The following is a 19196-nucleotide window of genomic DNA, read 5'->3' as shown; positions in this document are numbered from 1 at the left end:
CCTCTCCCCCCGGCATGGCGCTGCACCAGCTGCAGCTCCCAGCGCCGCTGACCTACTTCTGGCCTCCCCGCAGGGCCCTGGCTGCCCTGCCCTCTGCTCAGCACCTGGGCCAGCTGCAGGAGCCGAGGGGAAGGGGCTCCGGGATGGATGGAGAAAGTGGTCTGCGTGAGAGGGGGGTGTCTGAAAAACAGGCTCCCTAGAGCCATGTCTCGTCAGTTGTGGATGTGGAATTGCTGGGCACAGAAAGAAACCACACACACACACACACACACACACACAAGAAAAAAAAAAAGGCTGGGAGAAACTGCAAGGTCTTTAGCTCACAGGGCAGATGTTTATCAATCTTAATGCAGCAAAGTGCCTGCAAGGTACAGCCACCCCGTGGTTGCATCACGTCCTTCCCAACAGGCACTGAAATCCTAAGTCATCGCTGCAACAGCATTCATCAAAAGACAATGGGGAAAGAGACAGAAAAGGGCAGAGCAGCAGCGAAACAGAGCGAAAGGGACTGGCAACAAACAAAAGGAGGCAGAGAAGGGAGAGCAACTTTTCCAGGCTGGTGAAGGAAAAACTGAGAAACAGTCGGGGACAAGGAGCTGGCAGAGGGAGAGGAGGCAGAGGGGAGGCGCAGGGAGGAGGAAGCGTTTTGCTTCCAAACCACCCTTTCCCTCTGAGGCCAGCCTTCCCCCTTTGTCCAGCTCCTCAGCGCAGCTCCTCTCCGCTGCTTAAGCACCAGGGCTTGAAGCCCAGCAGCTGCCGTTCACCTCCCCCTTTGTCTCTGCTCCACACTCCGCCTGCCCGAGCTTCTTTGTGCCCTCCCTCCCCGACCCCAGCCCTGACGGGCGCCGCCGCCTCAGCGCCCCCCGCGCCCTGCCCCGCGAGATGGCGGCGGGGGCTGGGGGGGGGGGGGGGGCGGTCGGGCACCGCCGCCGGTTCCAGCCGGCTGCGGCGGGCAGGGCGGCCGCGCCGCCCGCGCCTCTGCGCATGCGCCTCCCCCTCCCGCCCGGCGGGCTGCGGCGGGCGCCGCACGTGCGGACTCGAGGCCGCCGGGCTGTGGGTGGCGGCCGCCATTTTGTGGTGCCCCGCCGGGCGTGGGGCAGGGCTGAGGGGTGGGGGGGGGGCACTTCGTGCGGGGTGGGGTACGTCTGGCAGGGCGTAAAAGTTGGGTGTACTGTGCTTAACCCGACTGTGCTAACCTAATGGTTACAGCTCTCAGAGGGGAGCCTGGTGCTGCTGGCTGAGACTGGGGACACGTGTGGTGCGGGGTTGAAATGGTTTTGGGGTGAAGTAGGTGAAACACGGAGCCTGCTGCAAGCCACATTAGCTGGGTTAACCCCTTTCTCTCAGCAGTAATACGTCACTTTTCTGCCATCTTACAGTAGTTCAGAACAAAAAACAGTGTAACAGAACCAAAGAGAAACCGAGGTCACGCAAAATTCAAGGTAATTTTGCACAAGTTTGTGTAGTCCTCATTTAACATAGTGTGAAACAAGCACAATATGGCCATTTTCTCACTGAGGCATAATCCAGATTTTTTTTCCCTCCATGGGAACATCTGTGTTCATGTGTGAAGCCAAGCATTCATGTGTGAACAAAGGCATTTATTTACCTTGCCATATATTTTTATTATTCAGGCATCCAAGTGAGAAGCAGAAACATCACCATGAGACTTAGTTGAGCAAATCCATAGCTATTGCAGATACATCACACAGGCTGAAGAAAATTGGTATGAATGTTAGGCATAGCAATATTTGCAGACTGGACGTTCCACCATTTTCCTTATCGGAACCTCATACACCCAAACAGAGGCAGTATACAGAACTTTCTGGTGTCAGTAGTGGATTAATGACCTTCAGACTTGTGCTTCAGAACTAAACGGCTGGTTTGCATTTTTAGTGATCTCAGTGACAAAAGATGTTTCATGGAATCAACCATGAAATCAGATTTAGCATACATTAAAGCCTTGGACTAGTCCTTACGTTATCCATTTCAGAGTGCATGGGAAACATTGCAAAAGAGTCCCAGGAATGCTTGGTGTTCAGAGGCACCCATTCATCACTGATACTACAATTATATTTCTTTCCTGAAGGGTGAAACTAGGTAGTAGTCTTCTGTTCCTCTGACACAGAGGGCACAAGCAAATGTTCTTCCACTGTCAAATAGCGAGAATTTTGTCATAAGGATAGATTAATATGTGACAGGAGAGACCTCACCTTCACTGACAAAAAAAGGTCTTGTATTGTTGCAGGGGAATATAATATCTACATCTAACTCAGCTGCAGTAACAACATTTATAAAATTCTTCTGCTGTGGGCACATCCTGAGCAGTGTGTTGGTGCTTTCTTCTGCTCCACCCTTTTAAGAAATAGCGAAAGAATTTCAGGACTCCCTCCAAAATTACTTAAGTTGCTGGATGATGGGAAATTATTCTAGAGAGTTGCTATCCAACCTGCTCTTTTAACTGATGCCATGAAACTCAAAATCTGTTTGTCCCTGAGTTTAATGTACTAAACTCCGTCAGCTCAAGAAAAAGTAATAAAAGTGATCCAAGGCTACATTTTGCATGCAAGAGAGCTGAGAAGGCAAATAGTAGCTGATGGAATAAATTGTTACTAATAATCATAAGACCCAGTTGAAATATCTCAGTTTGAGATGTAGATCATATGTGTTACTATCACCAAGCTGCGTGTCTTTCCTGTTGTTGTGGAATGACTTTCACTCAGATGTCTTATAACCAAACACATACACATGTCCCAAAATCTACATTACAGAATTTCCCAGCTGTGCAGTTCTCTTCTTTCCAAAAACTGTTAACCATGTTTGGGACGCAGAGGCACCTGCCTTAAAACTTGTCTAGTTATGGAAATATAAAAGAAAACTATGTGCTATACATTTGATAACATATCACTGTAGTTATAGCCATGTACATCCTAAATTCTCTTTCCTCTTTGCTTTATACTGTTTTTAAAGCAGCATACATTAATGCAGAGGAATTACTCTGAAATAAATGTATCTGCTAGATGATGTGTTGTGGTTGCACATACCTGCAGTAGTGTAGTGATACCACAGTAGTTTTCTGTGAGTAAATTCCCTATGTAAACAAACCCGTGCACCTCACAACATGAAATCGGAGCTTTTGGAAGTGTGAACTCGATGCATGTGTGAACTCTATTCCAGAAGGCTTAGAGTATAGTAATTCTGCCAAAGAGCATATTATTTTGTCAATGTCAAACTGACAAAAATACCGTCCAGTATTTTGGTGTTTATTTCTGTATGCATTTATTTACCCCACTGGGAGTTGCATGCAATTACCTCCTGCTCTCAAGTTTTACTTTTCATTGGCATTTAAACAAGTGCTAGTGTGTTTTTCTCTATGCTGTTGTACAGAGTCAGGCAGATGGGAACCTGGAATCCAGAAGTGGTATCTGGCTTGCAGCCATGGACTAATAAAGAGCCAGAAGTATTGGCAAACGACCTAAGCAGACAGGCAGGCAGTGCTTCAGATGATGTCTGAGTAAATGGGAATTTTGGCCACTGTCATCGTCTGTGAGGTAGCCCTTTCCATGCAAACTCATTAGGGAAAATGTTTTCAGAAGAGCTGCCTGAATCACTTTGAAGTTTAGCGAGTAGAAGAACCCAGACGTTTGCAGAACCAAAGAAACAAACATGGCCTTTGGTAAGGTCAGACTTGGAAATGCTCAGTGATGTTTGCATGCGTACTTTAACCTTCAGATGTAATTTTGCAGAAGGAATAGCAAAGCAGGAATATATGATACATGGTACATCATTCTGCAGTATGAATGAATAAACATTGCAGCAGACTTTCGGATATTCTGTCGTAGAGCATATACATTACTATTATGGAAATCGGTCCCACCGTGTCAGTTAAATACAGGGGGGTACTGCATAAAAGAATGCAATGCCACATCTTTACCCTGCAACTGCAGGTTTCACTGCTTGTCTGGATTGGTTTCGGATGTGTCAAGTGTAGATAAACTACACTGGGGAGGCATGGAGTGTGTAAGAATCTGCCAGTCAGGTGGGAGAATTAAGATGGTTAGCATGGAACTGCCATGTGCTTAAAAGGCAGAGGAGAGCAGGTTGAATTTGGTACGTTCCTAACAGGATGAATGTTTGGGAGTATCACACATAAGAGAATGGTGAGAATGGTGAGAATGTCCTGTATTTGAGAAGTTGAGTGTAACACATGGTTGAACAATATGTATGCTGCTTCCCTGGAGCACAGACTATGTGTGCTGTATCTAGATGTTGTGAAAGCAGATGAATGAGAATTTCATACAGGGCAGAATCAGGGCACTAAGTTGAATATGTGTGGTGTGTATGGTGAGACTGTGTGTGGAGCAATTTGTCCACTCCTGAGCTCCTCAATATGAGAAAGACATGGACATATTCAACAAGTCCAGCAACGGGCCATGAAGATGATTAAGGACTTGGAGAATCTCTCTTTCAAGCAGAGGCTATGAGACCTGGAGCTGTTCAGCCTGGAGAAGAGAATCCTCAGGGGGGTCTTACTGATGTGTATAAGTACCTGACTGAAAGGAGTAAAGAAGGTGGAGGCAGATTTTGGTCAGTGGTACCTGGTGAACAGTCTATTCAGTAGGCACAAACTGAAGTACAAAAATACTCCATTTAAACATGATTGTTTATTTATTTATTTTATTGTGACGGTGGTTAAACACTAGCACGGCTTGCCCAGAGAGATCGTGGAGCCTCCGTTCTTGGAGGTGCTCAAAACCCAACTGGACATGAGCCTGGGCAACCTGCTCTGGATGAACCAGCTTTGGGTAGGGGGGCTGGTCTAGACACTCTCCAAAGATGCCTTCGAGTTTCACCAATTCTCTGATCCTGTGGTGATGGGTGGAATGCAACTCTGCATCACATGTACGAAAGACAGTTTATATACGTGAAATTCATGTATGTGCCCCTCAGTGCCTGTGGGGCAGTGGTGTGGGTTTGCTATACACATGGCACATGTCAAAATAATTAACACCACTGCGTAGTTGAGAAGTTCTTGGAAATATCCTGCTAACAGTCGTGGTGACTAGGCAGTTGGCTGTACTAGGGTTGTTAGATATGTGAGTGTCATCCAGGGAGCGTTTTGGTCATACCACTCATGAGAAGGAAAGAAGGCAATTGACAGGTGTAATGTAGAAGTTAGGGGATTGTCAGTGTGGGCTGCTTAGTAAGCAATCTTACACTGAAAGCCTAAATTCAGCCATATATGAAAGTATAGGAGATGTGGGAGTGAAAGGATCATCAGGTGTGTTGTGTCAAAGTGTGCTCGGCATGTATTTTGGGGGCCGTGTGCTGTCAACATGAAATACACAGCTAATAAGCTATAGCGTGTGTTGTGGTGTGGTGTGGAGGAAACTGAGTAGGTGTGCCACAGAAACTGATAAACAAGGTGTTGGTTAATACATCGAATGTGTCACACTCGTTTGTTGACAACGGTTATTATTTTAGAGGAGCGATAGCAGCGCGGGATGATGCAGCCCAGGCTGCACACCGGGTACGGCAGACACGTGATGCTACATGCCAGGTGGTGTGTGGGATACGCCACGCGTTTCCCCGCCACACGAAGGACAAAGGTCCTGGCTCCGCGTGCCACGTGCCAGCAGCAGCGGAGGGAAGCGTGACGGGCATCATACGCTGCGCCACGCCGCCTCGGCGTGCCAGTGGCGGTGGCACGGGGCACAGCAGGGCTGGAAACACCTCATGGGGCCGCAAACACCTCATGGGGCCGGAAACGCCTCATGGGGCCGCCTGAGGCCCCTTTTGTCCCGCGGGCCCGGTGTGAGCGGCCCCTCCTGCCCCTGCCTGAGGGGGGCGCTGTGGAGGTGTGTGGGGGGGACGCAGCCGTTGCGGCTCCGGGCTGCGCGCTCCCGGCGCCCCGCCGGTCGGGAGCGCGCCTGGTCTTGCCGCGCCCGCCCCCTCCGCGAGCTCCGCGCCCCGCCTCGCGCCCCCTCCCCCCGCGCGCGGCCGTTGGGCGCCGCCGCCGCCAGCGCCTCAGTCGGGCGGCGGGAGCGAGCGCGGCGGGGCCGCTCCGTGGCTGCAGCGGGAGGAGGAGGAGGAGGAAGGAGAGGAGGGAGGGAGGGAGGGAGGGGGAGCGCGGGGCGCGTCTCCCCGCATCCCGCTTCGCCCTCAGCCTCCGCCTGGGCCCGGGCGGTGCCGGAGCGGGGGCGCGCACGGCTCGGCGGCGCTCCTCTGGGGCTCGGCGGCGGGCGGGCGGCCGGGCGCGATGTCGGGCTGAGCGGCCGCGAGCCCGGGGCTGTGGGTGTGGGTGTGGGTGTGGGTGTGTGTGGGGGGTGGTGGGACCGTCCCCTCGGCCGTCCCGCCCCGCCGCCGCCGCCGCGCTGCGCCCATGGTGATTGTGCATCGCGGCGCGGAGCCGGGGCAGCGCTCCGACCTGCCGCCGCCGGGCCGCGCCGCGCCGGGCCGCCCAGGTGGGTCCGCGGCGAGGCCGCCCCCCGCAGCACCGGGGGGTGGGTGTGGGGAGTGTGGGGGGGCTCCGCTGCGCGCCCCCCGGCTGCCAGGCGCGGGTCGGGGCCGGGGTGCGCCCGGAGCGGGGTCCCCGCGCCGCTTTTGTTGTCTGCGGGTGGGAGCGGCGGCTGTGGGGGCACCCCCCGAGCGTGCGGTGTGTGGGGTGGGGGGGTGTGGGGGTGTGGGGGTGTGGGGCAGCGCCTGGGGAGCGCCCCGGGGGTGCCGAGCTGCAGCGCGCTCTGCGGCGGATGGGGATGCGGAGTGCTGCTCGGGGGAGGCACGGGGCAGTGCGAGTGTTTGGGGTTGCAGCGGGGGCTCGCCGTGCGTTCGCCCCTAGGCACGGATTCACCTTTCCTCTAAGCACGCGCTCCTCAGTGAATGAACAAACTGCTGGAGCTTCTCTTGGTGGTGGTGTGTTTCCCTCTTTCCCCCCCCCCCTCCCCTAAAATGTGTTTCTGTGGTAGTGTATTTCTGGAAAATATCTGAAGTTGCACGTTTCACCTGATTGGCTCATCGGATCCCTTTTTGGTTCTGCTTGCTGCCTTGTGTAGTGCCTTTTCTTCCAGTTCAGTTTATTCCATTCGGTACCTTTGTATGTGTGCCTGTGCCTGATAGGGGTGTTTCTTTTTCCTCCCTAGGTGTCGGTGTCTTCAGGCTCCTTTAGGGGTTTAGTTCTGAGGAAGTAGAGGCGCAGGGATTGAATTTATTTCTCGTACAAAACTACAGCTCCACGCCAGTGTTCTCTTCCCTTCATCCCATCCCTCCTCTCCCACAGGGAACTTTAGTTTGGTAATTACCTTAATGGTCGTTCACTCCCCTCTCCCCCTTCAGAAATCTGCCCTGGTCCTTGAGGCATCAGGTAGACACTGCCAGTCCCAGGTACAGGGGAGCATTCCCATCCCTGTTCCGTGCATGCTTTGGGAGCTTCAGTAGCACCCTTCCCTCTGCCTGAGTGCGGTGCAGAGGAGGCATCCAGAGGACCTGCTCGCCCTCCCTCCCCAAGCAGTAGTAGGGATCCTGGAGAAGGGGTACCTGCCGCCACACGTGACGCCCTCACCCAGCCAGGACCCAAGCAGCGCTTGGCACGCCGAAGGAAGCACCTCTTGGGCACCTTCATCATCTTCCGCTCCTCCGACCCCAAATTTCTGGTAAGCCTCTTCGGCCCATTCATTCATACAGTGCATGTGTCCCTTCCCCCACTCCAGGCGCTGGGAGAAGCGTGCACAGAGACCCAGCGTAGGGTGGGGGCAGGGAGGAGGGAAAACGGGCTGCAGGCACGGATCGGATCGGATCGGGAAGGAGAGGGGTGTTTTGTGCCACGCTGCGGGGGAACCTGCACAGAGGCGGAAGACCCCCTCTGAAGGAAAGCAGCTGATGTTGGAGGAAACGTGCGCTTTATTGGCACGGCCGTGCACACACGTACGCGCCATGCAGAGTGGAGGGGGATGCAAAAGCTGCGAGCCAGTTGTAGACAAAAAATACCCAGACGGAAGTCGGATAGCTGATGTTGGCTGGTGTTGACCAGCTGATGTTGCCTTGTGTTTCTGAGGGGGAAGGGGGTGGATTATTCCCTGGGGATCAGGAGCTGGGGTGTGTGAATTAGGAATGTTATCACCTACTTGCAAGCATGAACATACATGAGGGAAGGCTGGGGGTGTGGATGCCAGCGTTTTACAGGCAATTGTGCCTGGAAGGATTGCTGCTAGCATCTTTAACATCACTCCATGCAAAGGTGGGGAAGAGCAGATGAAAGCCATCGCAGGGAGTGCAGTTGCAGGGGTGGGGGTTGTACTGGGAATGAATGGGAAAGATTAGTATCTTTCTATATCCTCTGACTCTTGCAGTCTACAGATCTCACATGGAGAAGGACGTGAAAAGCAAGCTGTGCTTTCAGAGAGGTGTGCTTGGGGTTTACCTGCTTGCAGTGACTTTAAATTCTGTGCTGCATGAGTAGAGGGCGGATGATAATGCAGCAGCACTGGACAGATTGCACTGCAGCTGCTCAACATATTATATAAAATGCATTTAAACACATATTTTAATTTTAAGATTTTTCGTTTTTTTAAAATTTGTTCTTTCCAAAGATTCTCAAGCAGTTATGTGACAGCTTGATGAAAACAAGTCTCTGGTAGACAAGAGAGGAATTTTTCTTCAGGTTGTCCTTACGCATCACCATAGAGCAGCAGTGTCAGGAATGAGTTGATTTATGTTGGGCTTATTTTTCTCAAGCAATTTTAGAAGTGGTTTAAGATGTCATTTTTTTTTTTTAAATGTCAGTATATTTCACCTTGGGTTATATTCATCCATGAATGAATTCATCCATAAATCTTAAGGTTTTCTTTAGATAATCATCATTCTGGAATCTCATGGGGAACAGAATTAATTGTTCTTTATGCTTGAAAGAGCTGTTTCCAGACCTGCTCTTCTTACGGCATAGGAAAGTCATATTTCTGGGGTGTTTCAGATACTGCCCTGTTCTCGCTAGGGTGACACAGAGACTTCCACGGCAAGGATATGATGGATCATATGATGGGTCATATGCTGCACAAACCTCAGCTAACTGCTTAACCAATCTGATACCTAACATTGCCATTATGATTCTGCCTTGAGGTATCTCCCTTGTTATAACTCATGAGTATCTGACAAATGGCTTTTAGGTCTTCAGTATCTTGAGGTGTGGCCTCCAAACCAGCATTCTAGAAGCTGCTGTAATGGTAGAGAAAGTGTTCTCTGGAAGTACATATGCAGTTTCAAGCCTTAGCTAATTTAAGATAAAAATGAGAGCAAAATACCGTTTTCCATATTGAATAACATTGTTCTGGGGAAAAAAAAAAAGTATTAAGGGACATGCATTAATGATAAATGTAGAAGTGCAGTGTTATTCATAGTGAGATGACTGCTCGGAGTTAAATTTTTCCTAGTTCTCCATTTCCCATGGCAATCGTGGCTGTCAGTCTCTTTGCTCTTTCCTTCTCACTTCCCTGAGATTTTTATTATCATGATCTGAGCTGTAGGGATTAAGCATGCCTAGAGGTATGCTAAAACTAAGATTATGTTGTACCTCTCTATTAACTGCTAAAATCCATGTAGCTATGTTACCAGTACAGTGTTGTAACTGAAGCCGAAAGTCTGAGCTAAGGACTAAAAAGAGGTGGTTCTGGGAGGGGCTGCTGATAGTAATTGTTCCAATAACTTGTTTCCCAGATTGCAGCAGACTCCCATTGCCTACAGTGCACGGGATCACAAGTTAGGCAGTTGAGATAGCTAGATCACATTGATTCCTAATGCTGCAAAACATCTAGAGTCCCATTTGAAATTCCCATTGGGAAGAAACAACCTAGTCTTGTTTTAATGTACAAAATGCACTGAGTAGTTGCATTTTGAATGGAAGGGATATGGAACAATCTTTTCGTGTACTAGATACCTTTAGTGTCACTCATTTATCAATAATGCATAAATGAATTATTATATCCTAATAATCAGTTCCTTCTTTCAGCTTAGGGGAAAATGCCTTACGATCAAAAAGAAGTAGCTAGTCCGTTTTTTCTCCTGGTGTTTGGTGTTGAAGACAGAACACGGAGTAAATGGACTAGGGAGGCCAATCTTTCTTTTGTGGAAGAATGTCCTTAAAGCTCTTCTATGTGAAGAGAGCTTCAAAATTCCCCTTCAAGGGAAAAAGGATGGTCTGCAGATTTCCAGATCTCTCTGGACAGCTGATGTGATTGGCTAAATCCCCTCTTATGCCAGTAAAACATATTCTTGTATGATGTAAAGTAGAAAAGTAGCACAGTGACTGCTTTTGTTACAACAGCTGCTAAAGGTGTATTGCAGAAGGAATGCAGGAAGAAATAGATTTGCATGTGATGGGGAAGGGAGGAATCTGCTATGTGAATGCCAAAACGAACCTAGGTTAAGCAATACAGGGATGCCACAGCTGAAAGTTCAGGTTCCATCAACTTTCTTCATAAATTGAGAAGTTCCACACGGCATCTCTCTGAAGTAGATGCAGCAGTGATTTCTTGGCTAGTCTGGTACACAGTTTGATTTCTGTTACGAAACTTTGATGCCACCCTTTTACCTCCCCCATTCTGTTTTATGCAGCTAAGTCTATATATTTTTTTCCTTGTTGCTTTTTGTTTTGTAAATCCATTAGTTATCGAAAGACTCTACTTAAATTGACTGTAGTAACCTTGAGGAAGAACTGCATTTGAACTGTTTGTCTTGAAGGCTTCTAATCATCTGTTCTTCCCCATATATATATGTTGTAATAGATGTTCACATGGATTAGGAAATATTTAATGCACACCCAGCATTGTCTCAGGCTATGTCTTTTAAATTGAAATGGGTGGAGTTGGTTTTCAGGGAAAAATTCTGGAAATCCAACTTGAGAGCTTGATATTCTTGTGCATCTGATTGCAAGGCAAGCTTTCCTCCTACAAACCATTTTCTTGAGAATGTGGGAGGGATTGTTAAGATGTTTGGGTTAATAGGGTAAATTGCAGGTTTTGTGTTCCGTGAGACTCCTTACATGATCAAAATAGAGATTATAAGGAGAGGCTGAATTTGGTAAGTCGATTCTGTTTTTAGGAACATAATGTTAGGTTGATGGGAATATTTCTTTTGGTTGAAGAAAATTGGTATTGCTTAGGAGGTCAAGGACCCTATAGTATGGATTACTCATTTATGCCCCTGCCACCGATTTAAAGCTTGATCCAAAGTGAGTTCCTTAATCTCCAGACCTAAGGTTGCAACCTGCCTATGTTATGGTGAGATGTGAGCCTTAGTATATACATGTATAAATCTTTCAAGTTTTCTCCAAAATGGACAAGCTATTATGAGGCAGATGAATACCTGTACAAGGTGTTTTTGATATGGTTGGTGGTTTAATATGGTAGTTGAGTTGGAGTGCTCTAGCTCCTTACAAAATAGAAGAGAATTATATATATATATATCCTTTATATGTAAAAAGAAAACATATATATACTTCTTTTCTTTTTTCTTCAACTCTTTGCCGATTTTTAAGCAAGGAAGTGCTGAAATGGCAATCAGAGGAGGTGATGCCATAATTTTTACTGATTTAAAGGGTTAGAAGTGGGGCCATGTAGAAAAGAGATGTAAGAAAAATGGGAGCAGATCTCTGTTGGCAAAGAAATCACGTTAGTAGCAAGCAAAAATGGGCGGAAGGTTGCAGTACGGAACATGCACGCTCCTTTGTACCAGTGTTAGAACCAGTACCAAGAAAAAAATAATGAACAAACAAAAAAGCTCACAACAAAACAAACAAAAAACAGCCTGAAGATTTATAATGGCTTCTGATTTTTTTTTTTTAAATCATGACAAAGTCTGTCTAGTATATTTTTATGTTCTATATGTTCTATATATATATATATATATATATTTTTTTTTAAATTAGCTATGCTATCCTGCTTGATAAAGCTGCTTTTCAAAAGAGAAACGGTAGGTGGGGCTGTTTGGTCTCCCCAGTGATGCATGCAAATAGCAGAAATAAAGATAAATTGACAAGAAGCCTTCTGAACTGTGCTGTAACAGTGCCATTTCTGAAACATATAGCTTGTCCCAATTCTTACCTGAGGGTGTTGCCCCAGAAAGTTTTCTGTACACTACTGCACTGAGAAATCCATTGTTGAGAAAACCAAAAGTGGGGCAGGATCTGACAGTTGTCAGCACTTGCATGCCCAGGTCTCATCTTGCCCTTTTCACTTTCAGCTGCTTTGAAGGAGAAAGGGACTGTTGATGCAAATGATATTTTTACAGTCTACCCCTTTTCATACCTGTTTTCCTGCAAGGAGCAAACGCTCATTATCCCGTTGTTCTTGATCCAGCATCTTGCCTGCTGTCATGGGCTGGTCTGCATCTGTGATTGCCTTTCCCTAGCTTCTACTTTCAGTCTGTTACTGTGAAAAAACTTTAGTCCTCGGCTTTATTGTTTCTTCTAATTTACCAAAGGAATGGAAAAGTAGTCATGGAGTCTTTAGGGTTTGCTTGTTGCCACTATGGTTCTTAGTACCAGGAATAAAAGTGGCCACCTAAAATGTTATCTTTCTGTTGTTTAAGAAATAGCTTTACTAGTCGCAAAAACATGCTTCTCAATTAAAAAAAAAATAAAAAAAAACCAGCTTGTTATAAGGGTTGCTTCAACACAGTCCTTCTGCCTTAATACCTACTGCAGAAACTTGAGCCCAGAACAGCAAACACACACACACACACACACACAAAAGTGAAAATTCTTTGGAATATCAAATGAAGGCAGTTGTATACCTGCAGTCTTGTCTGTGCTTGTATCTTCTGATACCGTGTCCTGTCTTTAAGACTATCAGGCAAAATGACTGTGCCTATCTGAGAGTTCACCTCTGTTTAAAAATCACGTAAGTATATGTGAACATGTGAAAACAATGATTTTTACCTCTTTGTTTTAATAGGAAGATTTAAAATATGTGACAGAAAACAGCCATGGTTTTCTACAGAATTCTTTTTCCTTACACCATGCTGCTTCCTGCTTTTGTTGAAAAAATATGCAAACAAGTGTATTTTTCTAGTCCATTAATGTATCTGTGATTGTTTTACAGCTTTTGAAATATTTTAGTGTATAGTCAAAGACAGTCGAAGTCCTCTGTGTTCAAATCAAGAGGAACACTACCTTGCTTTTATCACTTCTAATATCATTGAAATTCTCTAATGTGAAGTGTTCTTTATGTCTTTGGTGTTGAATTCATTAATGTTGTTTATATAATATAAAGGTTATTTTTCTTTTTGGAGCAAGGAAGAGGGCTAACACTCAGATTTAAGCCTTGATTTTGCTTTAGGTTACATGTATTGATGTTTAGTAATAACATTATGTTGATGCTCCTTGTTCCATCAGCTTTCCAGCGTTGTTATTCATAATACTAGATTTATTTCACAGTACTTGTGAAATATGTGTAAGAGTGACTCAGTCTTGAAATACTACTATAGAAAATTCTGTTTTAATGCATTTCATCCTTTTTTGTCTGGGCTTTCTAACAGAAAGAATCTGGTTGTCACCTTTTGTCTATATGGTGGAAAGGGAATCCACCTGTTTATAGGGTATAAGGTCTATCACAGGTGTTTTAGCAGTACCTAGGACAGCAGCGGAATTATTTACAACTGTAAGGAATTATCCCAAATGTTAAGCTGAATTTCTGTCCTTCAGAGATGGCCATTCAAGACGTTTTCAGTCTTTGGTATGCCTGTTGGTACTGTCAGGAAAGGGGGATGGTATTACTGCTACCAGTAGTTAGGTCAAATGTATACTTCCTGTGGATGAAACTAGGATAAGAGCCAAGACCTGAATTTAGCATTTGGTAGATAGCCATTGAATGTAAATGGATTTATTTCTTTTGCTACTTCTGTTACAGATTAGGCATAGACATTGCTTCCCCACTTGGAGGTTGCAAGTTACACTCCATTGAAAAGGACTGACAGAGGGAGTGGGACTCGGGACAGTGGGGAACATGAAGATAAAAGCCTTTGTACTCTAACAGAGTCTCATCTTCTCCACCAGCTAGAGAATTTCCATTGGAAAGAAACCTTGAAGGTTGCAAGACAAGTCCAAGATGTGCAGTTCAGTTGCTCCCAGGCTGTGGTTCTTAACAGACCGTCGCATCAGAGAAGACTACCCTCAGCAGGAGATCTTGAGAGCCTTGAAGGCCAAGTGCTGTGAAGAGGAGCTAGATTTTCGGGCCTTGCTGATGGATGAAGTGGTCCTGACCATTGAGGATGGAAATCTTGGTGAGGATGAGATAATGCTGGGAAAGTGCTGAAAGGGTCCGTGTAAAAAGATTATAAAATGAAGCGTGTATACTTTTTGATAATGAATTCCATGTGTGCCAGACTGATATATTTAGATATATCATCTAAATCATGTACATGTACATGATACCATATGCTTTAGCATTTATTATGATAATCAAATCTAATTATTAACTTTGTCAATTTCTGTTAGAAATGCTTTTGTCTTTCCTTTGTAGTACAGACAGTAGGGTTGCTTTAGTTTGTTGATTCCAGGATAAGGACTATAGGACCTCTGAATTAAGTCAAAATTACTGAGTTTCAGCGTTACACGGATCCTTCAAGTTCATATATCATATTTTAAAAGTTTTAGGGGACTTTTTTCTTCTTTTTATGTGATGGCTCCAAGATATCAAACACATTTGAACTGAAATAAAAGGAATTTTCAGTGAACAGTACAAGCTATTAGGGAGGTAGAGGTAATAATGTGACATCAGTAAAGCATGCTGCTGTACAGGTGGGTATTTATAAAGAAAAGAAAGGGACTGACATATAAAGTATGCACATCAGAATAATTTGAACAATGACTACAACTTAAGGTGTTTTAAACTAAATTGTAACATTTCTGTTCTGTTTCCTGATTAGCTTTTTTTTTGGTGGTGATTAAAAATGAAAAGACATTAAGGTGAGTTAGAAGTGTTAAGTAAAACAATGCTGCACATAGTAAGTTTATGTACAGGAAGAATACCACCAGTCAATCTTTTTAACACTATTATAATGCTTTTATAATGATTTTTAGAAGTTTTTTAGTTTGGATTTCCTAAAGGAAAGAGACTGCAATTGTTTTGCATGTGTACCTCTTCCATTCCTCTTCCCAATGTATCACTCAAAAAAATATCATTGGAGATCCAGGAAGGAATTACATTCCTGCGAGTTGTGTTTGAATAATTTCTGTGTAGGAAGAAGATACACAGGTACCCACAGCCTGAAGAAGAGGCTGCCATGTTAGCTAATGCTGTGTTTCTTATTGAGGAATCTATATAGGAGGGAAAGCTTAAAACTGTCTCTGGGGATAAGCTTTGGTCAGTGTTTGTTTACCATATTATAACATGAATCAATCAAGGATAAAATGGAAATGAGTGGGAAAATGAGTGTTTACTACTAGAAAATGAGTGTCTACTACTAGCCACCATTCTTCTACTACTAAACATTTCTACTGCTAAATTTTCATTTTGTTATTTTTTTTTGTTAATTTGTATTGTTAGTTTTTATTTATTTTTTTATTCTGAGACGTCAGAGATTTTTTAATCAGAGACTTGAAATTCTGCAGGATGTCTTCAAGTCAGAGAAACTTCTTGTCAGAAAATCTGAACATCTTTTTGCCTTGAGTATGCAGTAATCTGGACAGTATGTTCTGCTAAGGCAGCCAACCAGAACTGTGGCTGCAGTCTCTGAGATTCATAATTTTCCCTTCAGGTTTTCAGTACTGTTTTTATTTCATGGTGATGTTTTCTTTCCTGTCTTCTGCCTGTATTTGGAGTATTAGTTATGGTAAGCATGAACTGTGGTCCTTTCTGTTCTCTTCCATTTAATGCTGAAAGAAGAAAAGATATAAAGTATGCAAACTGGAGAACTAATACCAAGAAATGTATAGTATAAGAATGAGAAAAAATAAGGAAATAACTTGAAAGAAAAAGCAGAAAAAGGAAATTTGTTTTCATATGAATTCATTTAAAACTGTGTTAAGTAACTAACCTTTGCAAAAGAGCAAGTTTAAACGCTCTTGTTTTTTATATCAGACAGTTCTTTCTTCTGGAAAGAGATGAAAAATCGTGCCCCTTAGTTTTCATTTTTCTTTTTCCCAGTGCTTGTCCACATGTATTGGGAGAGATTTCTGGTTGAGGGTACATATAAAAGTTATGTGCTGCATATTCTTCATTAAAGTGCTCAGTTGGCCTAGGAAAAAAGGTGTCCTGGAACAAAATTCAGTAGTTAATGCATTCTGTACCCTTTCTGTAACCTGCTGTTGTGTGAGGGGTCCAGACTGAGTAAAATTTTGTACGACATAGAGGGCTTCATCAAGAGTCTGAATATTCAGTGGACAATACCTGTTTTCGCCTCCACATTTATTGTTTTTGTTGAAAGCTTCGCAATACACGTCTCAAACTCTGAGGTTAATACATCATATGGAGGAAGTAGTAGGCTTTCACATACTCAAACTTGTGATTTGGTCTTTTTTTTTTAATTCTTTAAGATCTAGGTAATTTCTTAATTGTTAAGAGAAAGTCAACTTGACTTTGTAAAGTTAACAATTGAAGGAAGCTATTTAAAACTTTGGAATGTGGCATTCTTGTACATGATATAATCAGTGATACTTCTGTGTGGTCTTGATGGCTGTCAGAAACATGGATGAAGAGCTCAGAGACCAAAAAATCAGCATAGTACATGAAGAAGCTTGATGTCGTTTGCCTTACAGAGGGAAAGTGGAAAAGACAATTAACTTATGAGGAGTTAAGCAGGACACGTACTGAGGCTGAAAACTGGCCCTTTTATTAATTATGTTGTATGCTTTGATGGTAGAGCATGCTGATGTAAATATCACTGAAGCCCAGAGCCAAAGACAGATCTTAAAATTTGAGCAAAACTATGACTCTTTCAAAATCTGTATGTCAGAGAATGGTAAGAGTTACCATGTACCATGCCAAAGGGAGAGAGCGAGCTAGGGTTATTTCAGTAAGTGGTCACAGCAGTAGCAACTGGGTCACAACTCTTCTGTATTGCAGGGTTGGATGGGAAGTGTGGCTGGATCTGCAGGTAAGCCAACAGCCAGCGTGGGTCCAGTAGGCCCTGCTGGTGCCTTTTCTTCTACAGCCAAAACCGGGGATGACCCAGCATCCCTAGCATCTTCCTGCCCCAGCATTACTGGCTACGTGATGAACCTGTATCAGGGTTTCTCTGAGTCTGCTGGAGAATTGTGTGCGGCTCAATATCTGTATGATAGGTGCCTGAATGCAGCATGAGTCCAAAAGTGATTGGAAATGCAAATTAAGAAATGTAGACTTAATTTTTCCTTTAGGTTTAGAAGGGAACGCTTAACTATTACCAAAACAGGTTAAGTGTGCATAGACATGAGTTCAACAAATAGTTTTTGAAAGTGACTATGGCTTATTCCCCATCTTAGTAAGTGCAGAATAAATAAATGGAAAATTCCAGATGCATAAAACAATGGTTCTTCAGTGTGCTGAACCTGCTGAGGTGGTTACTGAATCAGAAATGTACAATACGGGCACATGGGAAAGGACAGAGATACATGTTTGGGCAGAAATGTAGGGTAATGTTGCAACTGTTTTGATGTAAGGTGGCTCAGACTATGGTGCAGCCATAGCCTAAGATTCTTAAGAGAGAAATTCTAGAAGCTAAACCAGTCTAATAATAATTTGCTACTGAATGGAGCAGCCCTGCTCCTCTTCTGCTTTTCCAGCCTTGTTGGTGCTGCTTGCTGTGTTATAAGGGCTTTATTTATCTTTGGGCTTGCTTTCATGCTGTAGCTAAGCTAATCTAACCCAAAAAAGATTGATCAAATTCTCTGTTCTTTTGCAGGATCTGGCAATTGTATGATCCAAGTGGGCTAATTTAATGGAACACTAACTTTGTCCAAATATTTAACAATTTTCTGTTGGGATAGCTTGGTGCATCAAATCGTTTTGTGGTTACGCATTTGCAACCTCTAGTAGAAGAGAGCAGGGGAGAAGGTGGCTGCTCTTTTGGGCAATGGCTTGTATCGAGGTGGATATAGTTATAGATTCAAAGCATAATTTAAAACTGGAATTTTCTTCTGGACAGGAAATTCGATAGTATCAGCAACAGGTTTCTTTTGTTTGCTTGCTTGGTGTGTTCCTGTGAAGTGTATGCTGTTTGCTGCTATAAGGAAAGCACTGGATTCCTAAATTAAATGGCTGATAGTTTAGTCTGGCAATTTCTATATTCATTTGAAACAAATAGCAGATAATTTAGCAAATTTAGCATGACGTTTTCAGACATGCATCTGAAGTCTTAACAGTGAGTGCTGTTAAAATGTCTAATTTTTAAGTATGTGTCTGTTTGCTAGCCTAATGATATGACCGGCTTGGAGAATTTGAAACTAGACAGATTAAAGCTTGTGAACAGGTGCACAAAGCCTAAAGGAAGTCAGAATTTTGAGAGTTAGTCAGCAGGAGACGAAATGTAATTGATCGATTGTCTCCTTTTTCTGAATAGAGCACTCTTTCTGACCTGTCTGTAGGGCTTAGCAGAAATCTTCCTCACAGATTACACACCTTAACTGTAGAGATATGGAATTTAAGAGCTGTTGGTTGATGAAGGACTGCCTACGTAACTTTGGATCTTTCATTCATTAAAATCTATACAACAGTGTCTTCACTGAAATACTCTGCTAGCAGAATAGCAGAACTAGCAGAATTTTGAGATCACTGAACCAATAACATATCAATTCCTTTATTGTAGGTATTTGGAATCTCTCTTTTTTCTGTTACTCTCCTGTGAAGGAAATTAGTTTTGAGGAAAGTTGCTTTTGTGAACTTCTAAATATTAAAGGTGCTGGGCTGAGTTGAATTGGAGAGTCCTATAGCATCAAACAAAGTGTGAACCTTTCTTAAGAGCTTCTTGACATTTCTTTGGGGACGTAAAAGCAAGTGATCAAGATGCAATAGTCATCTGTGCTTAGGCAATAATGCTTTGTGCATGATCAGGTCTTTTCTGTAGTCAGGTGTATGACATCAGGGAAGTGATTTCATTGTCATTCTTTTTTTTTCAGAGGAAATATTTAGAAGATTCATTCCTCTAACTTGGTAAAGATTGCTGGTATGATGGTTTGGGTTTCCTGTGTGGGCCTGAAATCTGCAGTGCTAGTCAACTATGTAGTTTAAGTC

At 44.2% G+C, this 19196-nt stretch overlaps 1 protein-coding gene across 1 annotated transcript in view; it reads left to right on the top strand.

The window, feature by feature from the left end:
- The first annotated feature begins 6305 nt into the window (after positions 1 to 6305).
- The window catches only part of RIMKLB (ribosomal modification protein rimK like family member B), a 49669-nt gene continuing 36778 nt past the window's right edge, over positions 6306 to 19196 (top strand). The window contains exons 1-3 of the mRNA XM_032190300.1: positions 6306 to 6464; positions 7140 to 7649; positions 14042 to 14268. Of these exons, the coding sequence (XP_032046191.1) occupies positions 14094 to 14268 (175 nt within the window). The 5' untranslated portion in view covers positions 6306 to 6464; positions 7140 to 7649; positions 14042 to 14093. The remainder of the gene's footprint in view (positions 6465 to 7139; positions 7650 to 14041; positions 14269 to 19196) is intronic.

This window comes from Aythya fuligula, chromosome 1 (genome assembly GCF_009819795.1).
Source record: "Aythya fuligula isolate bAytFul2 chromosome 1, bAytFul2.pri, whole genome shotgun sequence".
Lineage (NCBI taxonomy): Eukaryota > Metazoa > Chordata > Aves > Anseriformes > Anatidae > Aythya > Aythya fuligula.
Note: the sequence above shows the minus strand (reverse complement) of the source record. Positions and strands in the feature narration are given on the sequence as shown.